General features: G+C 45.0%; 1 protein-coding gene across 1 annotated transcript in view; it reads left to right on the forward strand.

Annotated features, from left to right (window-relative positions):
• The first annotated feature begins 5,364 nt into the window (after positions 1 to 5,364).
• LOC147425226 (uncharacterized protein At4g15970-like) overlaps positions 5,365 to 20,801 on the forward strand; it is a 37,955-nt gene continuing 22,518 nt past the window's right edge. The window contains exons 1-2 of the mRNA XM_086499446.1: positions 5,365 to 5,993; positions 6,345 to 6,710. Of these exons, the coding sequence (XP_086355572.1) occupies positions 5,802 to 5,993; positions 6,345 to 6,710 (558 nt within the window). The 5' untranslated portion in view covers positions 5,365 to 5,801. The remainder of the gene's footprint in view (positions 5,994 to 6,344; positions 6,711 to 20,801) is intronic.

Raw genomic sequence — 20,801 nt, forward strand, 5'->3', positions numbered from 1 at the left:
TATAAGTTTTTTGGTGATTTTTTTTGTAATTTTCTAAACCTTTTTTTATTTATTTTTATTGAATTTTGGATTTTTTTTATTTTTATGTTTTCTATTTTTATACATAAAAATTACGTATTTATTTATTTATTTATTTGTGAAATTTAAGAACCCCTTTTTTTTTGGTTTGTTTGTTTGTTTGTTTTTTTTTTTTACAGAAGAAAAACTTACCTTGTTTAACCTGGTTGGTGTGTGGATCCGGGCCCACGGGTTTGACCGATGATGTCAGTGGCGGCTGGCCTTGCAGCGCGCAACGAGAGTTGAGGAGGGAGGGCGTGTTAACATGGGGCGCAGTAATAGTACGAGAGAGAGAGAGAGAGAGAGAGAGAGAGAGAGAGAGAGAGAGAGAGAGAGAGAGAGAGAGAGAGAGAGAGAGAGAGAGAGAGAGAGAGAGAGAGAGAGAGAGAGACGGCGCATGGATGGTACTGAGCAAGAGCAGGGACGCGAGCAGGAGCAGAGGGCGGGCCCGAGCCTGAGCAGGACAGTGAGAGAGGGAGAGACGCGTGGGCACTGGGTACACGACAGAGGGGAGGGCCCGGAGGGTGTGTGTGTGTGTGTGAGCATTGAGCTACGAGCCAAGCTTGCGAGCGAGCCAGTGGAGAGAGAGAAGAGAGAGGGAGTAGGCTGACTTGACGGTGCGTAGTACGGCAGACGAGAGAGAGAGAGAGAGAGAGAGAGAGAGAGAGAGAGAGAGAGAGAGAGAGAGAGAGAGAGAGACTTGTCCAACCGGCAGCACTGATAAGGCGTGAGTGAAGGCGCGCACATGGGGCAGAGGACAGTGTACGAGGGAGAAAAAAAGGGGGGAAGAGAGTGTGAGAGGGTGTGTGTGTGTGTTGTGAATAGAACAGAGGGTGGGGTAACGCTGGAGAGAGAGAGTGTGAGAGAGTTCGAGAAGAGAGGGGGGGGGGAGAAAGAGTTAATAATCGCGAGAGAGAAAGGAGTTAAAGAGAGAATGAGGGGGATGAGAGAGAGAGGTAATGATTGTTAGTTGGAGACAGAGAGAGAGAGAGAGAGAGAGAGAGAGAGAGAGAGAGAGAGAGAGAGAGAGAGAGAGAGAGAGAAAGAGAAGAGAGAGGGGGGGATGAGAGAGATTGTTCATAATCGTTAGGGGAGGAGAGAGAGAGAGAGAGAGAGAGAGGGAGAGAGAGTTGGAGTGTGTGGGGTGTGTTCACGTGCCATGAAGTACGAGAGAGCGATGGGAGGAAGATGAAGAAGAAAGAAGAAGATTATTTTAACGTCGTAGGAAACTATCCCAAGAGACCGTAAAGATCTATCCGACGAGAAGGGTTCATGCGTCGAAAGGCACGCCTAGGAACCGAAAGAAGCCAAATTTAGTCTGAAAATTAGCCAAAACGCTAAAAATCGCCCAAAAAAAATCCAAAAAATTCTCTAAAAATTCTAAAAATCTTAAAAAATTATCGACAATCACAATCAAACATTTTCAACACGCATAACCACACCAAAAATAGCAGTTTTTATCAAAAACGTCAAATTCGACAAAATCATCAATCTGACCCCCGGAAATAGCAAAACGCTCAAAACTCGATTGAGGAGGACACAAATGCGCTCAAAATCATGTCGTAAACACGCATTCAAAACAGCTCATAAAGATCACACGATATCAATTTTTTACAAAATTAAGTAAAAATTTATCAAATTTTTTTCAAAATTATCCAAAAAATAACTTTTAAAAAAAAAAAACTCTCCACACATAGGGGATTAGTGCAGCCAAATAAAATCACAAAAAGCACATCAATTCAATTGCCAAATAATTTGATCAATAAAATCCAAACTAGGTAATCAAATCGATAAAATTAACGGCAAAAATAGGTTATAATTTGATGCAATTGGAGTGTGTAAATCCTTGTTTTGAGCTAAAAAACGCAGCAATTAACCATTATACAAATTGAATTAATCATGTAGATGAAGCACTTTTTAGGCGCACACACACACACACACACACTAATAATTGGCAGTTTTGACCAATCTTTAAGTGTGCACTCAAAAGGGGTAAATCTTGTCGAAATTGCAATGTGATTTCACAAATCTCTAGTTGGGCATGACCACAACACAAATCAATCATCACAATTGTAAAATCATTAAGCACACATTGATTTTTAAGTGCACAAACAAGGACAAAATAGTGCACACACACACACTTGATTTTAGTGCGCACACACTTGCAATTGACCATTCAAGCATGCAATTAAATCAATTAGGCACACAATTAGCAACGCACATTCACCAATTAGCAATTGAATTTGTCAATTTCATATGCCACCAAATCTAGAAAATTTTGACATTATGACGGCATGAAAATGAACAATTCAAAAAAATTCAAACCATAACATTGCATTGTAATTAACATGGCATCAACATTGCATTGCAATTAACATAGCATCAACATGGCATTGCATCTTCATGGAATCTCTACACAATTCTACACATGTTTAGATTCTAGGGAGGTTGAGAATACCACCTTGATTACCTTTGCAATGAAGATTGATTGAACGGTTGAAAGCTCCAATCCGTAGAAGCAAATTAGTGTGTAAGTTAGCAAAGTTAGTGAAATTAGCAAGGTGTTAGTGTGAAATTAGAGTGTGTAAACACACAATTGGCAAGATACGGTGACAAATTAAGGAATAATGAACACATTGCTTCATGCACACACATCCAAAATCCACAAAACCATAAACACACAAGTGAAATTAGTGAGGAAACACATCCAATTATGCCACAATTACACTAGCGTAGGCCATCGTCCCCGGCAATGGCGCCAAATGTTGAAGATCCCATCGTTGCATAGCTCCAATGACCAACAAAATTATCAATCTGGAGGGATGAGCTACCCGGCTAGGGCATGGAAACACTCACATGATTAGTGAGCTAATCATGGCAACACGAATGGTGACTCTATGAGGTGAATTTCTCGGCCTATGGAGGAGCTAAGCCACAACAATGGGCAATCTCCACATCTGCTTTCCTTCACCTCCAATCAACCCAATCACACTCACTAATGATTGCAAGACGCACACAACACTAACACAATACTAATTCTATCATGCAACACACTAATCGCAAGCACACACACATAGATCTATCAAGCACCACACTCCAATCAAACCTACATGCACACACAAGCAAGAGAGGAATTAACCACTAATTAGTTAAGATCTAGCTAATCAAAGCATCATTAGCAACCACAAGAAGCATAAGAGAGGCACAATGAAAGAGAATTAAGCATCGATTAGTGTTAACCAAGTCACATGAGCAATGAGAAGCTCGAGGACTCCATAGCCACACACCTCAAGAGCTCTCACCAAAGAGTGTTCTCAATAAATGAGCTTGAGAACCCTAATTTCTTTTACACACTGCCCTATATACCTAGGGTAAAAAATGCAATGCCCGAGCGCCCAAGGCCTTTAGGGCTCCACCGCTTACTGAATCTGCTACCTACGCACACTAACTGACCTGTTCTTTACAGTTTGAAACTCCCATTGAGTCCGTAACACATTAAAATATTACAATGGCTTGAAATAAATCGGGAATTTACAATATATGACCATTTTGGAAAAATGTGGAAAATGTGTAACTCCAATCTTTACTGCTTCTTTGTATCATCCTCGATGTGCATCCGTAAGGCTCAAACCTTTAGCAGCTTTTGTTAACTGAGGTTGACTGAGTTAACACTACCCATTAGTAGTTTCAACCAAACCATTGCATTGTGGATGATAAGGTGAATAAAATCTATGTTGAATACCCAATTTTTTCACTAACGCGCGCACCAGCTTGCTTTGAAAACACTGTCCTCTATAAGAAATGAGCACCCAAGGCACTCCAAATTGACAAAAAATTAAATAAAATACAAATTGGGCCACTGTATGAGCATTTACTTCCCTTACCACTTTAGCCTTGACCAACCTAGTAAGATAGTCATCGGCCACAACTATGTACTTTTTGCCACTTGCTATCTTGGGAAATGGACCAATAGCATCCAAACCCCATTTCTAAAATGCATTTTGAGCTATGATAGCCCCCTATGACTTTGCAAATAAATTGTCTCTCCCCCATGGTTTGACACTCATGGTAGGTTTTGCACCAGTAGGACACATCTTGCACTATAGATGACCACCAAAAACCAAATCTAAGCACACAAAAGAGTACCTGATATTTGCCTTGATGTACGCTTTCTTCATGACACTGCTCTAGAACCATACTGATTTCCTCTTTGTAGAGGACCCTTCGTAGCACTCCATCTCGACTGTATCAGTAGATCCTCCCGGACCAATGTGAACTTGCAAGCCTTTTGAACAATTCTCATCTTTGTCAGCTTGGATAAACCTTTCATACATTGACCTATACTCAAAAAGTCATCAGTCTCTTTCAACGTTTCTCTCCTTGCATAGGTGGCAGGTGTCACATATAAACCTGCTACATGAGCTTGCACACGACTGCTAGCCAACTCATATGCCTCTTGATTTTGCTCCCTTTTTAACATGCTTAAATTGCACTACTTCAAAAAAAAATAACAACTCTTTATAGGAAAAACCAACTTTTGAGAAAATCCCTCTTTATCTGTCAATTCCCCAAAAGTTGCTTAATGACCAAGAGTGCATCACCCTTGACTTCAAGCCTAGAAATGTCAAACTCCACACAGTGCGTCAAGCTTAGATGGAGAGCCAAGTATTTTGCCTCGTGTTCATGTGAACATCCTCTAACCCATAGGCCCTAGAGAAAAATCACTTTACCTTATGGATCCAGTATTACCACACCTCCTCTTGCTTTTTGTGTGTGTCCCAAAGTGAACTTCAAGTAAACTGCGTGCACAATTGTGAACCCATGTCTTCTCATGTAAATGGCAAGTGAACCGGGGATCTCCATGTAAACTGCAGGTTATCCAAATGCAATCACAAACTGAACTCCCCTTGCCATCTTTTCTTATGCAAACATAAGTTCATGCCATAATGGAGGGCTTATGGGGGAGCACTCTAACCTTTCCCGCTCGTCGATGCTCGAGTCTTTGCCCGTGTCACTTAGAGCCTTGTCCTGCCTAGCACAAAGAGGGGATGCAAAAACAGTATTCGCTCAAGCGCCACAACCTCTTTGCATGGTCTCACTGAGGCAAACCTTTTGCGTATGTGATGGATAGCTTTTTGCGTGGCAACGTCACATGCGCTCACAAATTAAATAGCGTGTTTCCATTTTGAGCTCCTGAAATGCTGATGTGCTGTAAAAATTTGGGTTTGGAGCATAGTTTTGCAGCAGTTCCAGGGGCTGTATCCAACCTGTGGATGCACTGTAAACCCTCAACAGACCTCTTCAGCTAGTGGTTATAGAGCTTCCACACCCCCCCAAGCACCAGGTGGGACGGGACTCTTATAGACGAGGCCCTGGGCCATTTTCCAAAAAAGACATTCCCGGACACTGGGACTCGGGGCGCACACAACAATTATGACCTGAGCACAACGATGGCGCTTTTCTGCTCTCCCGAGACCTGCAAGCTGCTCCTGCTATTTTCACCGAAGTAACATTCCTGCGGAAGGGTTTATATGCCCGCTTCCTGTGAAGACCCAGATCGTTCTCCTTTGACTACATAGCCCAGTTTGTGAAATGCAACTCGTAGTGGGCTCTGCTGTGCGTACGGCAATCTGCGTCTTTGAAGTGAACTGCAGCGAGCTATTTCTTGTAAGATGATGTTACGGCTTGCGCACAGCCATATTCCTTTCTCTATATGTTGAGCTGCTTGGTTCACCACAGCCAACATGTCGCAGAAGCTGGCCTTTTTAATGGGAATATGCAGTTTGAAATTCTTTGTGGTTTCTGTCCTATCTGTGGCTTTCACATTGCTTTCAATCATGTCCCTGCTCGCCACTCCACTCACCTCCCACCCCCTCTCCATGTCGTGGCGCTTCTCTTCTCCCTCTTTCCTCAAAGGGCAGCAGTCGCAAAATCAGGTACCATATCATGGTTGTTTTCTCAATGTTGTGCACGCATGCTGTGCCCATGTGTGTAGTTGCAAGATTTTAAGGGATTATAGATGTGTGCACAAGCAAATATACATGGATAATGCAAGAAGGTTTTGAACGTGTCTAGGTATGTATGCACGGACACACACACACACACACACACACACACACGTATGTAGCTGTATACATTCATGCATAAAGTCTGAAATGTATGCAGGTATGCTATTGTGCAGAAAATACCATGCATGTGGAAGTATAACATGATGATCATGTTAGTGTCTAGTTTGAAGAATTGGATTTGTTGTAGAAAATTCTCTTGTGCTGCAACTTTGAATGCAGAAAGGAGACACTTTGGACCTGCAACGAGTCCTTAGGCAAACTGCAATGCCAGACAAGACGGTCATCATAACTACTCTCAATCAAGCATGGGCAACAAGAAATACGATGATTGATCTCTTCTTAGAGAGTTTCAGCTTGGGGATAAATACCACCAAATTTTTGAATCATCTTTTGATTGTTGCCTTGGACCAGCAGTCATATGATAGGTGCGTAGGCATTCATTCACACTGCTTTCAACTGAGGACAGTCGGGGTAGATTTTTCTGGGGAAAAGTCGTTCATGACCCCTGATTATCTCAATTTGATGTGGAGAAGAATTGACTTTTTGCGGCAAATCCTGGAGGAGGGTTACAGTTTTGTGTTCTCGGTATGTCCTGAAATCTTCCCTTAAGGGGAATTTGTGTTAAGTGAGGGTGTCTGCTTGTTTATATGAGTACCTATTCTTAAAATGGTGTTAGCCTAGATAATTTAGGTCTTGTTACTTCTTATATGACATCATGATTCAGATTTGCAGCTGGCTTTTAGGGCAATGTTTTGCAAGCTTAAGCATAGTGGTCCCTTTTATGAACTTTGGGGCGTGATTGGGACTAAGGAGACACGATTGAAGAAACAATCTGTCAAATTGCAGCAAAAAGTGGGTGCACAGGTTTACATGAGCAGTAAAATGAATGAGAGAGAAAGAGAGAGAGAGAGAGAGAGAGAGAGAGAGAGAGAGAGAGAGAGAGAGAGAGAGAGAGAGAGAGAGAGAGAGAGAGAGAGAGAGAGAGAGAGAGAGATATGATATATTAACGTCTTCAAAAGGCCAAAATGACCTATGAGACCACCTGATACAAAGTGGTGAAACTGGTACAATGTCTGAATACAAAAGTACAAAGGTACTGAATGCAAAATAAAAATAAAAATGAGAAGTGTGTAGTGACAGTGAAAATGAAGTGTAGAGTAAGTTCTCAATGACACTCCGGATGTCGTGCTAGGATGTCCTTGATCCTCTGCTGAAGTCTCCGTCGATGGAGTGTGCTCCTGTGTCTCGGTTGTGGTCGCCTCGATCTCCCAAGCTCAATCGCCCTGTCAATGAGGGTGCCTTTGGTATGCACGCGGGCACAACTCTGCGCTGGTGGCTGCTCTCCTGGCTTTCCCGATCCAAAGAAATCTGTGATCGGTCTCTGTGACTGTTGTGTCCCATGTTTCCTCAACAGACTATCCCTATGCCGCTGTAGCTCAAGTAGATATAAGCCAAGGCATCTCTGATCCTCATACTTCATGACTCTATCTAGGGGTCCAAAGCCCTCCTTGAATAAGCAATGGAAGCGCCCTCGTATCTCATAATACACAGTGCAGTGGCATATGTAATGTAATTCGGTCTCTGGCTCTGTACCGCATAATTTACATATCCTGATCTTCGGTGGTATCCCTCTGAATATGCCGTCTCAATCTCCAAATGGTGTGAGGATGTGCGGATCTGACCTATAGCGCATCGCAAACTATGAGACAGATGAGTGTCCATGTAGCTCGGACGAATCACAAACCCATCTCCCGAGAGTTGGAGAAGATGCTCCTTGTAGAAAGCCATCTTCGTGCCCGACTCCTGCACTGGCTCTACCCATGTCCTCCTGGTGTCCAACTGTATAAGATCCTGACGAATAAGTCTAGTGATCTCCGTCGGTGTGACTGGTAGTGAAGGTGCATCCAGGGAATACTGAAACGGAGGCAGTCTATCTAGGTTGAAACCATGCCTCTGAAACCAAGAGGTCATCTGCGCATACCAACATGATGTGTCTCCCTGCGTCGCTAACTGTTTAGAAGACTCCAGAGCCAATCTAGCGTATCTGCCTCCACGTGTATCCCATAGGCTGTGCAAAAAGGACACTGATCTGGTAATAGCCTCAATCTCTATAGGAGGGGCTGCTAGCTCCGCTCGAATAATCGCATGTGGTACGGAGGACTTGGCTCTAATCATCCGAGAGATCATAGATACCAAGGGCCTCTCCATGTTCCTCCACCTATCATGATCCACAGATGGTCCCCACACCTGTACCCCATAAAGCATAGCTGAAGTAACCAAAGTATCAAAAAGCCATAGCTTTGTTCGTGGTTCCTGAAACTGAACCTGCGAACACATCCTCTCTAGCCCTCCCAATGCTGCATGTGCTCTAGACAGTCTAGTCTCTGCTGCTCTCCTTAGAGCAAACCTCGGTCCCGAGAATACCACCCCAAGATATGTATATGCATTTGTGTATTCCACAGTGTTCTGACCATATACGAGTGTAGGTGCCGATCTCCTGACCCACTGCGGAGTAGTGTTAAACACCATAACCTTGGTTTTACCAAGGTTCACAGACAATCTACTATCCTCCGCAAAGCTATGTAATGCATCCAATTGTCTCTGCATGCCCTCTGGTGACTCTGATATCAACACAATATCATCAGCATAGAGTAACAAAGGGATCCATGTCCCTGCTAGCTGAGCACCTCTGTCGCCTTCTCTGTCAATGTAGTCAGAAACCTCATCTACATACATACCAAATAGTGTAGGGGACAGAGGACACCCCTGCTTCACACCAATAGTGGAATGCACAATGTCAGAAATCCCCTTAGGAGTGCGTACGTGGCCAATCACTGAGCCGTAGAGAGAGAGAGAGAGAGAGAGAGAGAGAGAGAGAGAGAGAGAGAGAGAGAGAGAGAGAGAGAGAGAGAGAGAGAGAGAGATGCTAGCTGTCTTCAGTCATCTTTGTTGCTCACCCTTTGCTTTGCTTGCTTTTGATGCGGATTGTGTGGCTCCTCTTGCGGTGGTGCTTATTAGTGGCTACCTGGTGGTTGCACTGCGGTCTCCTCGAATCCCTAACGGCACTTGTGGTGCTTTTTAGTGGCTACCTAATGGTTGATTTGCGGTCTCCTCGTTTTTTTCATTGCATTTCATTGGTGGTTCATCTTGGATGGGCACCTTCCATACTAGCATGTTTGGTCCTCCTCTCTAGCCTCCTCTCTCCCATCCTCCGTTCTCTTGTGCAATGGTTGCGGCTTTTATGCTGTCTAGGGCTTCTCAGTTACGCCCATACCTTCTTTTTGCCGTTTCTTGTGTGGATGCATGGCGTGTACCTTCTTTGGTTTGTACTCCTCAGCCATTGCAGTTTTTGTGGGGTTTTCAGAGATTGTCAGGGTAGACAGAGTCTATATTGGCCCTTGGGTAGCCTCTCACGGGGGGACGATCACAATCTGGCATGGGATAGTGCTATTTGACCATGAATTGGCTTGTTTGCAGTTGAGGTTCCATTTATACTCGGGGCCTAGACGAGGATCACACATTCTTGATTCGGTGTTGCAAGATGCCTCATTGTGCCAGACTTTGTGGGAGATTTGGTCACATATCAGTCCCTCTTCTGTGGATCCAACTCTTAGCCAATTTGAACATGTATTCGAGATGAGATGATGTGAGCTTTTTTGCAATGAGAGGGAGTTATAGGACATATTGGGATGTATTCGTAGCCGTCTTGAGGATTTTTCAAGTGATGCTTTTTTGGGTGAGCATGAGGTTGACACTAGGGAGACTAATCATATACAATTGGAGAAATATGAATTCTCTTATGACGCTTTGTATCGACATTTTTGAACAGGGATGTTTTGTGAAATGAGTGATGAGATCTGTCCAAGAAGTTGACTGCTGACAATTAAGCCAAATCCAAGGAATCTAACTACAACAAAGGCAAAGAAAAGCTCTAAGGAGAAGGAATTGCAAAGGTTGCTTATATCATTTGTCTCCTCCCCTCTTCTCCCTCTTATTCTTAGTGAGACTTTCTTGTTATTGCACGACCCATTCTACAAGGGCTTGAGGCCGTGGCCAAGAGTGTGGATTGGTGATAGAGTGTCACGTGCGCACTGCAATTACGCCACGTGGACAAGCTTCTGCTATAGTCTAGCATCAGTCATAGTTTAGCTTAGGACCTAGCATGGCACTTTGTGAGCCTCTAGCAGGATGTGCATGCCCATGCAATGCCCATGCAGGTCATAGTTACATAACCCTCTCTTGCACAATACACCTAGTTCAGCATATAGGCAAGTACTAGCATGTGAACCGTCTCTTAAGTCATTCTAATAATAAGTGGCACTTTAGCTTCATATTTTCATCAGAATGGTGGGGGCTCTATTAGGACTGCTCGACCCAGTTTAGAGCCCGTGAGGGTGGACGAGGCAACATCACCCCAAGTGTATTGTCACGTTGTGGAAAGAGCTGGCATTAGTCGAAGAACCCGAAACCAAACCTGCTATGCCATGGGGCAGTCCCGCAAACAGTGACGCTGTGAGAGTGTGCGTGTGCGGAAGCGTGAGGAGAGAGAGAGAGACAGTAGACCACAAACGCAAGATATGGTGAAGAGGGGGCGATCAACCCCCCATGACTACCATGAGCAAAAGACCCAATACACAATGACCATATGATGGAAGTGGGTACCCCCTTGGCCCCATAAATAGGTGCCCAAGGGGAGGTAGGGCAAGGCGTGGAAAAATCCCCCACGACCCAACAAGAAATAAATGAAATATGAGGGCGCTCGGACAAGGTGGACGGCCGGACAATGCAGTCTGAATGCATGCAAAGGGTGGCCAACCCGGAGGCACACTAGTCGTACATGCATGCTCTAGACCTGTGAAGCAGCAGAGTGGTGTAAGTCTTAACACCCCCTCTCAACATCTAATGCTGAACAAACCGCATGAAGCAGAAGATGTGAGGCAAATGATGAAGATGTTTGCTGCGATGTCCACTGAAGGATACTCCATGAGTATAGAAGTAGTCTTGGGTGTCACGGTCCAAGTTTGTTACAGTGGTATCAGAGCGCCACCAATTTCTCTTCTACCGGGAAATCCAATCCTTTTCTCGCGACATCTATGGATTGCAACAAGAATCAGCCGACTTCTTCTGCATCTGCTAATGCGAGAGGAGATCACGAAGAAGATTTTAATGATTTAACAAAGTAAGAGTACGGGCCACCTTGGCCTACTCAGTACGAACTTCAAGTGATGGAACGTTGACAGCAGGTTGACGAGTGCACAAAGCAGATTATTAAATTTGCGAAGGATCCGCAATTCGCAAAATTTTTGTCACAACAATCCATCGCAGAAGCGCACACCCAGTGGCAGAAAGCCATAGAACCACTTATCAAACCGGCAATCAAGAAACCTCCTTCTCCGAGGATGTTTGCAGAGCAAGAATTACAAGAGGTGGTTCAGGCACAAATCAGTCGGCTTTTGGACGTGACGCAAACAACCAATCCTAAAAGCAAGAGAAGAAGGGGATTGACTTCGCGGGTTATTTGGGTCGTCAATCTTCTTTTGCATCGGCCAGAACGCAGAAGAAGCGCGTACAATTTGAAGGACTACCAAGTTCTTCTTCTTCTTCTGATAGTTCTTCTAGCTCTTCTTTTGCATCGGCCAGAACGCAGAAGAAGCGCGTACAATTTGAAGGGCTACCGAGCAAGGAGGACAGAAAAGGCAAAAAGCGAAGCAAAAAGCAAAGCAAAAAGCAAAGCTTCGGAAAGGGCAAGAAAAAGGCAAAGAAACCCAGATCTCGCCCAGTTTTCGACAGTTCTACAGAGGAGTCATCCTTTGACAGTTCGGACTTCGATGACCACATGTTTTATGCAAAGAAGAAGTATTTTTATAGAGCCAACCAATATGACTTCCTTGAAGACAAAAAGCAAGAAATTAAAAGAATTCAAAGAAGGTGGACAGTCGATTAAATTTGAATCCTTTTCTGGGTTTCGAGATGCTCCGAGGGCTTTGGCCTTCATTTAGCAGTTTGATATAGCCTTCTCCGGAGGGTATTACTCAGAGCACTCGAAGATTAAGAGGGATACATCTTTCTTCAAAGGAAATGCTCGAATATGGTGGTCCACTCTTCTTCTGAGGAAGGAAGCTCCAACTAAATGGTTGAAATTCAAAAAGCTCTTTGTTTCTTCTTGGCTGACTCGGGAGTACGAACGAGATATACAAACCGCTTGGAATGATCTCCGGATGACCAAGGGAGATTCTTTGGACGCTTATTGCGAGAGATTTTGAAACTCTTTTCTACCAACCTCTTTATTTAAGGAGGTCTCTTTTAAGGAACAAATTGAGCAGTTTTTGCTGCGGAGTCCCTACAGAGATCCGAGACTATTGCTTGGAATAAAAGTCGAATTCTATTCAAGAATTGATAAGTCATGCGAAACGGGGTTTTGCGATACATTCGGGAAATTTGACTTACTCCACTGATGAGATCTTGACTCAGAGAACCCAACAAACCTCTCACAATGAAAGTAGAAAGATAGAGTTTCAAAGAAAAGAAAGACAAGGATACACGACCCCGGCTCACTCTTCGAGAGAGGGCCAATTACATCAAAGAAGGGAAGTGTTTTGGATGCGAGGAACATGGGCACGTCTCCGCAAAGAGCCCCAAAAAGGCACAACAAGAACAACATGAAGACGGGCCAGAGAGATCGAGAGCAACAGAGGAACGTGGCAAAAAAGGCAAGATGAAAGCAAGACTGGTTCCAGATTACAGGGTATTGACCCAAGCATGATTGATGAAAGTACAGAACTTTTGCCGAGCTTGGGGCAAAGTGAAGGATCAAGAAGCTCTGATTATCTTCAATGGAGGAGCCAAGGCCAACTTCATTTCACCTGAAGTGGCGGCGCAACTCGAAATTACACCCGATCGGATGGGACCACCAGTAGAGGCAATTCTAGCGGCGCCCGGACGGGACATAGCCATTACATTTGTCATTGGCAAACTTCGATTGCATTGTCCGAGTTGCCACCATCTCGTCATGAGGATCACACTATTGATCTGATACCTGGAAGCACACCACCGAACCGGCCACCTTATCGTGTTAGCCGAGCCTAGAATGAAGAGATTATGAATCAAGTGAAAGAACTTTTGGAAAAGGGTCTTATCTAGCCGAGCACTTCACCCTACTGCTCTCCGGTGTTGTTGGTTTTAAAGAAAGACGGATCTTGGAGAATGTGCATTGATTACAGAGCTCTCAATAAAATTACCATCAAGAATAGATTTCTGATTCCACGGATCGATGATATTGTTGACCGACTTCAGGGATCCTGTCACGAGGACGTGGCAATTATTAACCATGTCACAGAGATGTGGCAACTGCTAACCTTGGTTGTTGGTTTCTTTCCAATGGGGTTTATTTTATTTGTTTAAGACCCTCTTTTTGAAGTAGCAAACGGTCGGACATTGTATGGCCAATGTGAACGGTAGATTCACCCGCAGACGGGAAGTGGTCGGCACTGGAATTCGTATGGTAAGAGGATGTCTAGGCTCAGAGCAAGATCATATAGGTCCCCCCGTCGCACTTAGCAAGTTGGTGGATACTAGGAAGTGAACTCAATTAAGGCGTAAAGTCAAGGTGGGACTACCAACAAAAAGTATCCAACAGTTGGGCCACATTGCACTTTTGGATGCGGTCCCAATGAGGATAGATGGTCAGAAGACCAGTGGGAGCCCAACGGAAGCATCTCCTAAAATTTAGGGAACTGCTATTTTGGGCCGTGAAATGTGTTCGCGACATTACCTCCGGTATGACTAGGGGAACACTTTATAACTCTGCCGTGAAGTCAACTGACGCGTCGGTTGGGATATTTTTAAGCGGCGAACCCGAAACGGGAAAATGCTTGAAAATGCGCCAAGTGTCACATTTTGGTGAACTTTCCTCTTGCAGAAAAATGGGCGCTGATTTTTATGCTGGGAGAGGCCTCATTTGCAACCTGTCACAGGTTAAGAGCTATGGAGTGCTTTCTTTCCCTCTCATGTACAGTGTGGTGCTAGGAGTGATGCCCTGCACACTACACACTGCTCTCTCTCTCCCCTACGTGCAGTTATGTGATGCCCCACAAGAGGGCTGTGGGGCTACTCATTTGACTGATGTACAGTTGTGTGGGTTCATGCTTTTGTGCTGAGGCAAGAGCCTCCTTGAGCAGGAACAGGGGTAGCTAACTGCTGCTCCAAAGCAGGCACTGGTGAGGGTCATAACCTCACCGTACAGGTGCAAAATCAGCGCTGTGTATGCGCTGTAAATTCACTGTTTTTCAGCCATACGGACGCCAGGATCATTGGGAATCGTGCCCCACTGGCAAAGGACAGTTAGGGGACTGTTTGGGGCTGAAAACAGGGCAAAAACCAGTAAATACAGCGTGCTGAATTTACTGTTTTTGGACAGGAATCAGAGGGTATACGACAGTGCAAGCGAGTTCCAGCAGGGGAATTGGTTTCGCGCAAGTTTTGGGGCTGTTATGTTGCCGAAATTTGGCCAAATCAAATGGTATCTAGGTGGATACACGTGAAGGATTCCCAGGACCTTACCTTGTAATTTACCCTCCTAAAGAATAAAGAAATACCGAAAGGGGCGCCAATTTTGGGGCTTACAGGTTGTCGGCGTCTGCTCGGAGCATTCTAGCTTCCGAGCTGTGTGTGTGATTAAGTGTTAATTCCCATAGCAGGTTCTCTTTGCAAAGTGCTCTGTGTGTGTGTATAAAGTAAAGAATTTCGGGTGAAAGCCAACGCCTACCGCCCTACGGGCAGGTTACATGGTTCCGTTGCCGGGACATCAATCACTTTTTCCTCAAAGAGTGAGCCTGGATTGTTCAGGGTAAAGACACACAGTGCAAGAACACGGGGATTACACTATGGCCGACAAGGGGAAGGGAATTATGGAAGAGGGTTCCTCTCCAAAGGACAGGCAGGAGATTCCTATGGTTTTTGAGATTGGCGAGAGCTCACGGCCACGTCATTCTGTACCTACTGTCAACGTGAATGTCCCTCCAGTAGTACAGGGCTTTATGACAGGGCAACTTGAGGATGATGCGTTTAAGACTCAGTTAGTTGCCGCGGTGAATGTCTTTTCGCAGCTGGTGCAGAATCCGAGGTTTATGGAATTCTTGCAAGTGCCACCAGTGCAACAGCAAAATAGGCAACCTACGCCGCGTACGGAGCTTGTTGAAGCTCAAGCCCAGGTACTTCATGAGGCGCAGGAGGAAAGGGAACACTCGCATGTTGCGGAGTCGGGGGCTCCAAAGCAGGTTCCTCCCGTGCTTGAACAGGTGGCTAGAACGCCTATTCCACAGGTTATGCCAGTTCAGCCCGCCACCTTTCAGAGCCAGCATGCTGTCTTGAATGGACAGGGAGCTGGATACCAGGCTATGCACTCAGTTTTTCCACCACCCACGGTACATCCTGGGTATTTCGGGGGTGGATCAGTGTTCCAAAGTATGGCTGGTTATGCGTCTGGAAGTCAGCCGTACATGCCAGGAACAGTGTTCGGGGGTATGCAAGGCATCATGCCAAACCCAATGTATGGTACTATCGGCATGCAGCAAGGTTTCCACGGCAACCAGGGCCAGTTTGGGGTGCCACAGGGTCATTTTGGCATGGCTGGTTTTTCTGGACAGCAGCCAGATATCGCACCTCTAACGCAAAATGTGAATGGCCAACACGTGCCGATCATGCCTAGTACAGTGCCCATGTTGCAGACCTTTCCGTATGACAACTTGGGGGCACTAGAGAAGCCGAAGGCTTACAAAGAAGGTGGTGCAGCAGTAAAGTTCAGTACCTTCAATGGTTTCGAGGACAAGACAAAGGCACTCACTTTCCTCCAGCAGTTTGATACAGCTTATGCGGGAGGGAATTTTACAGAGGCCTCGAAGGTCAGGAAAGCTGCCACTTTCTTAAAGGACAATGCGCTTACATGGTGGACGACATTGTTAATGCAAGGACAGGCACCCGCCACTTGGGTTTACTTCAAGCAAATGTTTGCATCTGCTTGGCTATCAAATGAATTTGAAGCCGATGTCCTGACAGATTGGCACCAGCTTACTTCAGCTTCGTGCAAGAGCTTGCTGGAGTACAATAGGAGGTTTTGTAAAGCGTTACTCTCAGTGACCTCCTACAGATTTGTGCCACTGACAGAGCAGATAGAGAAGTATTGTCGTGGGCTGCCTAAAGGGCTTCGTGATTACTGTACAAAGAACAGAGTGGCTACCCTTACTCAGCTTATGGAAGTTGCGAACACTGGTCTTGCCCTGTTGAAAGGAGAGGACAGTGGATTTCCGAGCAGTGATAAAGGAGGGCAGCAGAAGAAAAATTCAGCGAAGAAGCCCTTTGTGAAAACGGCTCCTGATGCGTCACAGGGGTCTGAACAAGCCACCAAAGACAAGGATTCAGCTGGGACTTCTGGAGCGCAGGCAAAGAAACAGAAAAGGAAGCCTTTTGTGCGCAAGTCGCTCGAGGAAAAGAAGGTCCTAATGGCTGAGAACAAATGCTTTATATGCGAGCAGCCTGGTCACTTTCCTATCAATTGTCCACAAAGGAAAAGGCCAGCTGACTCAGAGGATAAAGAAGACCAGAAAGGCAAGAAGCCTAAACCCACGGCAGGTTTAGTGCCAGACATGGTGGGTGACAAGCCCAGCACAGATGCCAGTGAGTTATGCAGGGCATGGGGTAAAGTTAGGGATCAGACGGCACTCATCTTCTTTGATCCAGGTGCCAAAGCCAACTTTATCTCACCAGAGTTAGCTATGAAGTTCGGCATCAAAGCTGAAGAGATGGGGTACACAGCAGAGGCAGGGTTGGCATGTCCTGGCCACTCAGAGTGTGTTACTCCTATCATTGGAAAACTGCGTCTGCATATTCAGTCGTATGTGGACACTGAAGAGTTTTACATCATGCCGCTGGAAGGTTGTGACGCCTTGTTGGGGATCCCGTGGATGTTCCGAGTGCATGGAGTCTTGGATGCCTACAACAAAAAGATCACTGTACAGCATAGGGGCAAAACTCACATCTTGGATGTAAAGCTTAAAGGAGAGTCAGTCCCTATTGTATCTGCTTCTGCTATCACTTCTGTAATAAAGAATCATCTTTCTGTGTACTTGATTTTTGCACGTGATGTCTCAGATAGGGATCAGTCAAATTTATCTGTGTTAGATAAAGAAAGGTCAGCATTTTTGCAAAAGTTTAGTGACTGTTTTTCTGATTCATTACCGTCGCAATTGCCGCCAGAGAGACCTGAGGACCATCGGATAGATTTGGTGCCAGGGTGTAGCCCACCAAATAGACCTCCCTACAGGGTTAGTGCGGCGCAGCAGAAAGAGATTATGGGCCAGGTTGAGGAGTTATTAGAGAAGGGGCTGATTCAGCCTAGTTCTTCACCCTTTTGCTCCCCAGTGCTCCTAGTGCAGAAGAAGGACGGCTCATGGCGCATGTGTATTGATTACCGTGCGTTGAATAAGAATACCATCAAGAATAGGTTTCCTATTCCTCGCATTGATGATATTCTCGATCGTTTAGAGGGTGCTGCAATTTTCAGCAGGATAGACCTGAAGAGTGGGTACCATCAGATTCGTATAAGCCCAGAGGATGTGCACAAGACTGCGTTTAGAACGACATTTGGTCTTTATGAGTTTCTAGTGATGCCGTTTGGGCTAACAAATGCTCCTGCCACGTTCAACAGAATGATGGACCGGATTTTTCGCTCGCATCAACAGTTTGTTGGAACATTCTTCGATGACATGATTGTGTATTCGAAGAATGAAGAGGAGCATAGGCGTCACTTGACCATTGTGTTTGAAGAGCTGCGCAGTCACAGGTTACTTGTCAATCCTAAGAAAAGTGAATTCTTCCTCGAAGAGATCCACTTTCTGGGCCACATAGTCTCAAAGGATGGTGTTAGAATGGATCCCGCAAAGGTCGAAGCTATCAAGACATGGCCAGACTTGAAGACTGTGCACGATGTCAGAAGCTTCTTGGGATTGTGTTCCTACTATAGAAGGTTTATCAGAAATTTTGCAGAGATAGCATCGCCTCTTCACGCATTGCAAAAGAAAGAGGTCACTTTCAGATGGACCCAAAAAGAGATTTCAGCTTTTACTCTCTTAAAGGAAAAGTTGACTTCAGATCCAGTTATTGTTTTGCCAGATCTCAGGAAGTCATTTGTGGTCCAGTGTGACGCCTGTGGCAGTAGCATCGGAGCAGTGCTAATGCAAGATGGACGGGTAGTAGCCTATGAAAGCCGAATTTTGCAAGGGCCAGAGAGGACTATGCCAGTCTATGAGAAAGAGCTCTTGGCCGTGATTCATGCGCTTTCTAGCTGGAAGCACTACCTCTTAGGTGCTGATTTTGTTGTCCAAACAGATCATCAGACCTTGCGATACTTCTTGACACAGTCAAAGTTATCCGAAAAGCATATGCGATGGGCAAACATTCTTTCCATGTTCCACTTCCAGATTATGCATGTGGAAGGCAAGAAGAATGTTGTGGCTGATGCGTTATCAAGAAAGCCACAAATTTCAGCTGTGTCAATTCCTTATCATCATGAGTTAGATGACATGAAGGAACAGTATACTGCTGATGAAGATTTTGCAAGGATCTTTGAACAGTTACAAGAGGGGCAACATCACGAGCACTACCTCCTCAGAGATGGTTTTATGATGATGCATGGCAGACTTTGTGTCACTAGGCCATTGCGACATAAGGTCATGGAAGAGAGTCATGTCCCACCGTATGCAGGGCATCGTGGCATTGATGCAACAGTTAAAGCGGTAGAGACGTTCTTCTATTGGCCTACCTTGAGGAGAGATGTGGATGCCTTTGTGCGAGCATGCATAGTTTGCCAAAAGGTCAAGTTTGACAGGCAAAAGGCACCAGGGTTGTTACAACCACTGCCGATTCCGGATAAGCCATGGGAAAGCATTGCTATGGACTTTATCTTTGATCTTCCAAGAACGCCAACAGGGAATGATGGTATATGGACCATTATCTGCAGGTTCAGCAAGCAGGCCCATTTTATCCCTGTCAGGAAGAAGATAAAATCTGATCAGATGGCACGCTTGTTCATATACAATGTGTTTAAGTACCATGGTATGCCACAATCGATTATCAGTGATCATGATCCTCGCATGACCAGTTTGTTCTGGAGAGGATTGTTTGAGAACATGGGTACTACGCTCAAGTTCTCGTCTTCGTTTCATCCACAAACTGATGGACAGTCAGAAGAGGCTAATTCTACTGTCTTAGATCTGCTGAAATGCTATGTGTCAGATAATAAGGGCAAGTGGGAACAGTATTTGCCTATGCTTGAGTATGCGTACAATAATACGGTGCATTCGTCTACTGGAAAAGCACCTTTTGAAATTGTTGAAGGCGGCAAAAAGGTTCCTCCCATTTTGCATACAAAGGACAAGATCTTTGAGGCAGATCGATATGTTGAGAACATGGATGAGATGTATAAGAAGATTAAAGTTGCCTTGGACAAGACTCAGGCAAAACAGAAAAAGGCTGCTGATCGTCATCGTCGTGAATTGCTACTATCACCTGGTGATTGGGTTCTCTTAAGGTTCGAAAAGGCAAGGTTAAAGAAGATGAAGGGCAAGGAACGGCTGTTTCCTAAGCTCAACATGCGTTACTATGGGCCTTTTCAAGTGCTTGACAAGATCAGCGATGTGGCTTACAGGCTGAAATTGCCTGATGCATGGAAGATTCATAATGCGTTTCACGTGAGTCTTCTAAGACCCTTCGTGGGTGATGTGCCAGAAGATATGCCAGTTGAGGATCAGCCAGAAGTTGAAGAACTTGATGAGATCTTGGTACCTGAGCAAGTTTTGGCACATAAGGACAGAAAAGTTAAAGGACAAGTTGCAAGACGCTATTTGGTGAAGTTCAAGAACTATCCGCCTATGGATGCAAAGTGGATGGAAGAGCATGAACTGTCAGAGTCACCAAATGTATTGCAGCTTTACCTTGAAGCCTTTGGGTTACAGCCTACTTATGCCCCAACCCAACGTGTGCAAAGGAGGGGTAATGATAGAGCTAGTACATCAAATGTACATATGAATTCGGTGCCATAGATGGAAATGGCAAAAGTATGAAGGCCTCATTAAGTCATTTGTATCTATGTATGTTACGACCTTTCTTGCGGATACATGCGATGATAAAAGAGTGTTAATAGCACAAGATCATCAGTGGCGTGTATTTATGGTATGCAATCGAGGACGTTTGCGATTTCAAGAGGGGGGTATGTCACGAGGACGTGGCAGTTATTAACCATGTCACAGAGATGTGGCAACTGCTAACCTTGGTTGTTGGTTTCTTTCCAATGGGGTTTATTTTATTTGTTTAAGACCCTCTTTTTGAAGTAGCAAACGGTCGGACATTGTATGGCCAATGTGAACGGTAGATTCACCCGCAGACGGGAAGTGGTCGGCACTGGAATTCGTATGGTAAGAGGATGTCTAGGCTCAGAGCAAGATCATATAGGTCCCCCTGTCGCACTTAGCAAGTTGGTGGATACTAGGAAGTGAACTCAATTAAGGCGTAAAGTCAAGGTGGGACTACCAACAAAAAGTATCCAACAGTTGGGCCACATTGCACTTTTGGATGCGGTCCCAATGAGGATAGATGGTCAGAAGACCAGTGGGAGCCCAACGGAAG

The sequence above is a fragment of the Adiantum capillus-veneris genome, chromosome 25 (genome assembly GCF_014529385.1).
Source record: "Adiantum capillus-veneris isolate H3 chromosome 25, ASM1452938v2, whole genome shotgun sequence".
NCBI lineage: Eukaryota > Viridiplantae > Streptophyta > Polypodiopsida > Polypodiales > Pteridaceae > Adiantum > Adiantum capillus-veneris.